We start from the raw sequence: 7987 nt of genomic DNA on the forward strand, positions 1-7987 counted from the left end.
TCTTTGTGAGACGCAGAGTAGGTGAACGGATGATCACTGCATGTGTGGTTACTAGCGTGAAGCATGGAGGAGTAGGTGTGGTGTGGGGATGCTTTGCTGGAGACACTGCCTGTGATTTATTTTGAATTTAAGGCACACTTAACCAGCATGGCTACCACAGCATTCTGCAGCGATCCGCCATCCCATCTGGTTTGCTCTGAGTGGGACTACCATTTGTTTTTCAACAGGACAATTACCCAACACACCTCCAGGCTGTGTAAGGGTCATTTGAGCAAAAAGGAGAGTGATGGAGTGCTGCATCAGATGACCTGACCTCCGCAATCACCCAACCTCAACCCAATTGAGATGGTTTGGGATGAGTTGGACTGCAGAGTGAAGGAAAAGCAGTCAAGAAGTGCTCAGCATATGTGGGAACTCCTTCAACACTGTTGGAAAAGCATTCCAGGTGAAGCTGGTTGAGAGAATTCCAAGTGTGTGCAAAGGGTGGCTACTTTGAAGGATCTCAAATATAAAATATATTTAGATTTTTTTTTAAACACTTTTTTGGTTACTACGTGATTCCAAATGTGTTATTTCTTAGTTTAGATGTCTTTATCATTCTACAATGTAGAAAATAGTAAACACAAAGAAAAACCCTTGAATGAGTAGGTGTGTCTAAACTTTTGACTGGTACTGTATATAATTGGATAAGTCTCCACCCCCCTGAGTTAATACATGGTGGAAGCACATTTGGCAGCCATTACAGAATCAATCAGTGAATCATTTGGAATAAGATTCTACCTTTTAACTCTTAGGGCAACATATTTTCACTGAAGTAAAAATATGACAGGAGCAAAGCTCAGGTAAAACGTTAGTGGAAAACCCACATCAGTCTTCTGAAAACCTAACCCTGGGATAGGGTTTTATTTTTCTGCTGGACAATTACACACGTTTATGCAAAAGAGACACCAGAATGGATTTCCAAGAGGTGTTGAGTGTTCCTTAATGGTCTAGTCTCAGTACCTGACTTATACTGAACAAAAATATAAACGCATAATGTAAAGTGTTGGTCCCATGTTTCATGAGCTGAAATAAAAGATCCCAGAAATATTTATCTCAAATGTTATACACAAATGTGTTTACATCCCTGTTAGTTAGCATTTCTCCTTTGCCAAGATAATCCATCCACCTGACAGCTGTGGCATATCAATAAGATGATTAAACAGCATGATCATTACACAGGTGCACCTTGTGCTCGGGACAATTAAAGGCCACTCTAAAATGTGCAGTTTTGTCACACAACACAATGCCACAGATGTCTCAAGTTTTGAGGGAGTGTGCAATTGGCATGCTGACTGCAGGAATGTCTCCCTGAGCAGTTGACAGAGAATGTTATATTTATTTCTCTACCATAAGCCGCCTCCAATGTTGTTTTAGAGAATTTGGCAGTACATCAAACCGGCCTCACAACCGCAGATCTTGTGTAACCACTCCAGCCCAGGACCTCCACATCCGGCTTCTTCACCTGCGGGATTGTCTGAGACCAGTCACCCGGACAGCTGATTCAACTGAGTAGTATTCCAGTGTGTAATAAAGACCTTTTGTGGGGAAAAACTCATTCTGATTGGCTGGGTCTGACTGCCCAATGGCTGCGCCCCTCACCAGTCATGTGAAATCCATAGATTAGGGCCTAATGAATTTATCTCAATTGACTGATTTCTTTGTAGGAACTGTAACTCAGTAATATTATTGAAATTGATGCATGTTGCATTTATATTTTTGTTCCGTATACTTGTACATCAGTGAAATAATATATAGTTCAAGGTTACTTTACATGTATATTAATCTCAAACCATACATTTTTAGCAAACTATTAGCATTGGACTTGAATCAGACCAGCAGAAGACTGGTTGCGGTATGAGTAGGCGTCAGCTCTGGTACCATGCTGCAACAGAAGAGTTTGGACCTTTCCTTTCTCTGCCCTGGACACATACAGATCAGTACTGATATCAGGGATGTCCTGATGGGGCTGCAGTTCCATTTTAATGCTGGAGTAAGTGGCGTTACTGTACCCAGACATCTGTAACATAATACAAGAAACAAACAAATGTAAACATTTACACTGACACTTTTTTTGGTGTTTGTAGGGCTACAGTGTCTCAACATTTCCTAGCAAATTTATACAGAACAAGAACAAATACAGTGAGCAAATCACCATCGGACAACTAAGTCACTACCGGTCGAGTCCGAGTCCATGTCCGAGTCACCACTGGTCGAGTCCGAGTCACCACTGGTCGAGTCCGAGTCCATGTCCGAGTCACCACTGGTCGAGTCCGATTCCATGTCCGAGTCAGCACTGGTCGAGTCCGATTCCATGTCCGAGTCAGCACTGGTCGAGTCCGAGTCACCACTGGTCGAGTCCGAGTCCATGTCCGAGTCACCACTGGTCAAGTCCGAGTCACCACTGGTCAAGTCCGAGTCCATGTCCGAGTCAGCACTGGTCGAGTCCGAGTCACCACTGGTCGAGTCCGAGTCACCACTGGTCAAGTCCGAGTCACCACTGGTCAAGTCCGAGTCACCACTGGTCGAGTCCGAGTCACCACTGGTCGAGTCCGAGTCCATGTCCGAGTCACCACTGGTCGAGTCCGAGTCACCACTGGTCGAGTCCGAGTCACCACTGGTCAAGTCCGAGTCACCACTGGTCAAGTCCGAGTCACCACTGGTCGAGTCCGAGTCACCACTGGTCGAGTCCGAGTCACCACTGGTCAAGTCCGAGTCACCACTGGTCAAGTCCGAGTCACCACTGGTCAAGTCCGAGTCACCACTGGTCGAGTCCGAGTCACCACTGGTCAAGTCCGAGTCACCACTGGTCAAGTCCGAGTCCATGTCCGAGTCACCACTGGTCAAGTCCGAGTCACCACTGGTCAAGTCCGAGTCACCACTGGTCGAGTCCGAGTCAAGTCTGAATCTTGTACTAGAGTACCATAACATTGCTTGACAGTGCATTCTACAGCCACGGCCATTATTTGAAGTTGATCGTTAGTCAATTTGTTAGGTATAGAACACCTCCTTGTGGACACGTTGTAGAATAGCCTCATATCTTTGGGAGGAGTATTGAAACAGGGCCTAACATTCTACCTGTGAATTGTTGTTGTTTCCTTTCTTAGGGTGACTGGCTATAACAGTGATGAAGGTGAGGATTGCTAATATGATCCCAGCACACGGCAGGATGAAGAGCAGGTTATTGGAGGCTATTAGGAGACAGGGAGAACTGTTTTTACCATAGTTCAAGGTAGGGAAAACTCTTCACATACTTTAATGCTGCAGTATTACATGATGCAGTTAGACAAGCTTGAATACTGGTGAGAAGTTGTGCAAGCAAAATTAATTTCCTATTTACAATTCACTCCCAATTAGTAACTGTCATACTCACCAGTTTCTGCATACATGATTATTCAAGCACCACAGCATGTCTCCTCTTGACATACTTTGTACACCACTGAATCATGTTCCTATTTACAATAGCCATCATTCATCATTATTTTAGTCTTCTGGTATTTGTACATGCATTAGAATTAGGTCACAAGCTTCCTGAAACTCATCAGTTCACCACAGGAGACATGAGCAGTATGGGTTGTGGGTCCATGAGTTAAATTACTCTTCTCCAGAACTCCCTAGTGAATTCCTCAACCCTGGCCACTGTCCCATTGTCGTATTTTAATTTCTCTGAAAAACACTATCACTCGGTTCAGTTTAAAGGGATACTTTGGGATTTTGGCAATGAGGCCCTTTATCTACTTCCCTAAAGTCAGATGAGCTCATGGATACTATTTGTATGTCTCTGTGTCCAGTATGAAGGTAGTTCAAGGTAGGTTTGCGAGCCAATGCTAACCAGCGTTAGCGCAATGAATAGACACTTCCAGTCATTGCACTAATATAATTTAGCAATTGCGCTAACACTAGTTAGCAACTTTCTTCAAACTGCATGCAGAGACATAAAAAGTAGTACTACAAGTTCATCTGACTCCAGGGAAGTGGATAGAGGGCCTCATTGCCAAAACCCCATAGTATCCCTTTAAGATTACAAGGAGAACCATGAAATCTAAAGAGGTAAATTCGGATCAAAACCCCTTGTGCCACCAGAACTGCTGAGCGACACTATACTAATAGATGGATCATTTGTACTATATCAAACTAGTCTATACTGTATTCATAGTGAGAGGAGAGAGTGTGTACTGTACTGTAGCTTCAGCCTAGGAGGTCTGTAGTTTGCTGATGTCATTGCAGGCACTGATGTCAAGACAGTGGACTCCTAAAGCCGTGAAGGTGTGGTTCAGTCTGAATGTGTGTGTGAGAGAGAGAGAGAGAGAGAGATAAAGCTAATGAGAATTAATATAGCACACCCACATTGGAGGACTGGGAAGCAAAGAGAGGAAGAGAGAATAAATTAGTCAATTCTTTGATGTGTTATGCATGTTTATGGTGTTGTATGGGTGTTAATTCTACTGAGAAATTGTATCCACCTTCCATCGACATGAATAGCCAGACAGTTGTTTCTGGAAACCTGGAAACTCAAAGGGCCTTTCGACTTAATATTTCTGATGGGGTCGGGAAAATAGCAGAGATATGCAATACAATTTCAAACGAAATCATTCTTAACAAAAATTATGTGTATTCTGCCAACCTACCCAACACTGTAATGTCCATGGTGTAAACCCCAGTTAGTGGAGTAGAGCTTTTGTTCACTTGGGCCCCCACTCTCAGCCACAGAGTGTAGTTTCCAGAGGACAAGTATTTATGGTGCACATACAGCACCTCCCTTACAAAACCAGAATAAAACAACCACATGCTATTTAAATATATAGCCTAACCTGTGAAAAAGAAAACAACAAAACATATATTCGATGATAAACAGGCAGACATACCCGTTGCCAAAGTCCCAGGTATAGTTGAATTTGGCGGTGCGTAAAGTGTTCCTTGGATCGAACAGTTCGAACTTTGTCTCGGTTGGAACCTTCGAGGCCAGCTCCCTGTCCCGCACGTAAGTCGCATTCCCTCTGAATGAAGCTGAGCTTCCCCGAAACATTTTCTGAAGGGAAAAAGTAACAAAAACATGAGTTTACTATAAATTGTTTAAAAAAATATATATTATATTGAAATAATATTATGCGCGTAAAATCAACCTACTCAGATGGATCAAACCGTCTGTTGTGAGCCCCAAAACCCGGGGCTCAGAATCAGGGCAGGTGACACGAAGACCACCACAATTATATTTCTGAAAACATAAACCAGAATTATATAAAAGTATATATTAAACTTGATATTTAATACAATTCTACTTATTTACTCGAATATTACGCATGCAACTCACATATTTACCGATACATTTGCGCTTGTCCACTCACAGATGAGGCAAATGGTACAGGCTACTCCAGAACAAAGAAATGTGAACACTTCAAATGAACAACCTATAATATATTCCTTAACTGTCTTGTTAGCTGCTGCCAAAAAGTTGTTCATAGCCTTAAAATTTCCCAAATTCCTGTAAAAGCCTGAAATAATTCCCATGCGTTTCAACCATGTGCTTCTAGGAACACAAAGAGCTGTGTTGTGTGAGTCGCTGTCCATGGTATTAAGGAATTGGTTTATGGCCCACAACAAACATCTGCTGGACACTTCTTAGGAATGACCAACGTTATTTATTAGTTATGAAGTCACCCATGTTCTGTCTAGGGGAGTATATCATTGAATTTATTGGCTATACCTTTGTTCGATGTAAGCTATATTTGTCCTGCTGTTGAAAAAAGGATGTTATGCTGCTTGCATCTCAAATCAAATGTATTTTATAAAGCCTTTTTATATCGGCAGCTGTCACAAAGTGCTTTACAGATACCCAACCTATATCCCTAAAAAGCAATCAACGCAGAATTAGAAGCACAAATTAGAAATGTGTGAATAAATGTGAATTTTGATTGATCGTATCTCAGTCATGAGCTCCAGTATTAAATATGGCCACACGATGGAGACATACACAGAGAATTGCGATGGAGCCCTCACCTTGCAAGCAAAACACTTGTTAGAGTGAATTTGCTGCAAATCTACATATTTTGCCATGGGGAGTAAAGAAAATGTTGCCGTTTTAAAGCAAGTTTGCTGCAATTATCCTAATTTTGCCATAAGGTGGAGAGAAATGTTTGCAGATTAATATGAATGACGAACACAAATATTTGCTGACATATTTAATCTCTCCATATCCCAGTCTGTTGTCCCCACTTGCTTCAAGCTGTTCACCATTGTTCCTGTACCCAAGAAAGCGAAGGTAACTGAACTAAATTACCATCACCCCGTAGCACTCACTTATGTTATCATTAAGTGCTTTGAGAGGCTAGTTTAGGAACATATCACCTCCACCTTACCCAAAAACCTAGACCCACTATAATTCGCAAACCGCCCCAACAGATCCACGGACGACGTAATTGCCAAAGCACTGCACACTGCCCTATCCCACCTGGACAAGAGAAATACCTATGTAAGAATGCTGTTCATTGACTACAGCTCAGCCTTCAACACCATAGTACCCTCCAAGCTCATCAATAAGCTCAGGGCCCTGGGTCTGAACCCCTCCCTGTGCAACTGGGTCCTGGACTTCCTGAGAGGCCGCCCCCAGTGGTGACAACACCTCCACCACGCTGATCCTCAACTCTGGGGAACGTTAGGGGTATGTGCTCAGCCCCCTCCTGTACTCACTGTTCACCCATGACTGCGTGGCCACACACGCCTCCAACTCAATCATTACGTTTGCTGACAACACAACAGTGGTAGGCCTGATTACCAACAATGACGAGACAGCCTCCAGGGAGGAGGTGACGGCCGTGGCAGAGTGGTGCCAGGAAAATAACCTCTACCTCAATGTCAACAAAACGAAGGAGCTGATAGTGGACTACAATGAGACAGCAGAGAGAGCATGCCCCTCCCATATCCACATTGACAGGGCCAAAGGGGAGAGGGTCTAAAGCTTCAAGTTCCTCGGCGTACATTCACTGATGACATGAAATGGTCCCACAGACAGTGTGGTGAAGAAGATGCAGCAGCGCCTCTTCAACCTCAGGAGGCTGAAGAAACTTGCCCCTAAGACAGACGCATCATTGAGATCATCCTGTCAGGCTGTATCGCCGCCTAGTATGGCAATTGCACCGTCCGCAAACACAGGGCTCTCCAGAGGCTGGTGCGGTCACACCAACATATTATAGGGAGAACACTGCCTGCCTTCCAGGACATTACAGATTTCTCCATCCCCTTCTCGGGCTGTTGTATTGGGCAGTTCAAGGGTTGAGAAATGTCTCAGTCCCTGGAGCAAAAATCTTGTGATACCCAGGAGCACGAGTACAGGACATCAATAAGCTGCTCCAAAACATTTAACCCTGCATCAGGAAATTGAGTATATCATAGTTCATGTGGGATTAAATTAAATTATGAAGGGCAGGCAGAACAGCTGAAGATGGATTTTAAAGAACTGACTGGGTCTTTGCTTGACACCAACAAACGCCCCATAATATCTGGCCTTGTGCCCTCCCTAAACCGTGGCATTGAACATTTCAGCAGGCTTCTAGCCCTCCATAACTGGCTACGTAACTATTGCAGCTCTGTGGGTGTAACATTTATTGACAATTTTGATATCTTCTGGAAACAAAGCTTATTTTATAAGGAGAATGGGATCATCCCAAATCATTTGGGTTCCTGGTTCTTTTCACAGCATTATAAGACTACGCTGAGACAATGACTTATCAATCACCCAAGCCCAGCTAGGTTAATCCATACCATTGTGTTGCTGAGTTGTCATAATGCTTCAGCAAATGTACATTATCCCGTTGGTAGACACAATGTAAGTAACCTAATGTATGTCCCTGTAACTGCCCGGAATACCTCTGCTGATCCTACAGCTATTATATGCAGTAATCATGTGCCTTTGAACAAGTGTTATACTGTTAGCACTGTGGCGGTGGGCCTT

At 43.4% G+C, this 7987-nt stretch overlaps 1 protein-coding gene across 1 annotated transcript; it reads right to left on the minus strand.

Moving 5' to 3' along the window:
- Positions 1 to 1852: 1852 nt before the first annotated feature.
- On the minus strand, positions 1853 to 6772 carry LOC139377151 (uncharacterized). Its single transcript, XM_071120166.1, has 6 exons — positions 6734 to 6772; positions 4905 to 5068; positions 4726 to 4798; positions 4238 to 4358; positions 3118 to 3230; positions 1853 to 2059 (listed from the first exon to the last, which is right to left on the minus strand). The coding sequence occupies exons 1-6, from the start codon at positions 6770 to 6772 to the stop codon at positions 1853 to 1855; spliced, it is 717 nt and encodes a 238-aa protein (XP_070976267.1).
- Between the last annotated feature and the right edge of the window lie 1215 nt (positions 6773 to 7987).

This window comes from Oncorhynchus clarkii, chromosome 20, assembly GCF_045791955.1.
Source record: "Oncorhynchus clarkii lewisi isolate Uvic-CL-2024 chromosome 20, UVic_Ocla_1.0, whole genome shotgun sequence".
NCBI classification, from domain to species: Eukaryota; Metazoa; Chordata; class Actinopteri; order Salmoniformes; family Salmonidae; genus Oncorhynchus; species Oncorhynchus clarkii.

Coding starts and splice junctions, on each gene's coding strand:
- LOC139377151 (XM_071120166.1), bottom strand. CDS start 6,772: ATGATTGAGTTGGAGGCGTGTGTGGCCACGCAGTCATGG. Junction 5,069..6,733: donor GTGTGGCCACGCAGTCATGG/GTGAACAGTGAG, acceptor TTTTCCCTTCAG/AAAATGTTTCGGGGAAGCTC. Junction 3,231..4,237: donor CATCAGCAAACTACAGACCT/CCTAGGCTGAAG, acceptor GTCTCCTAATAG/CCTCCAATAACCTGCTCTTC.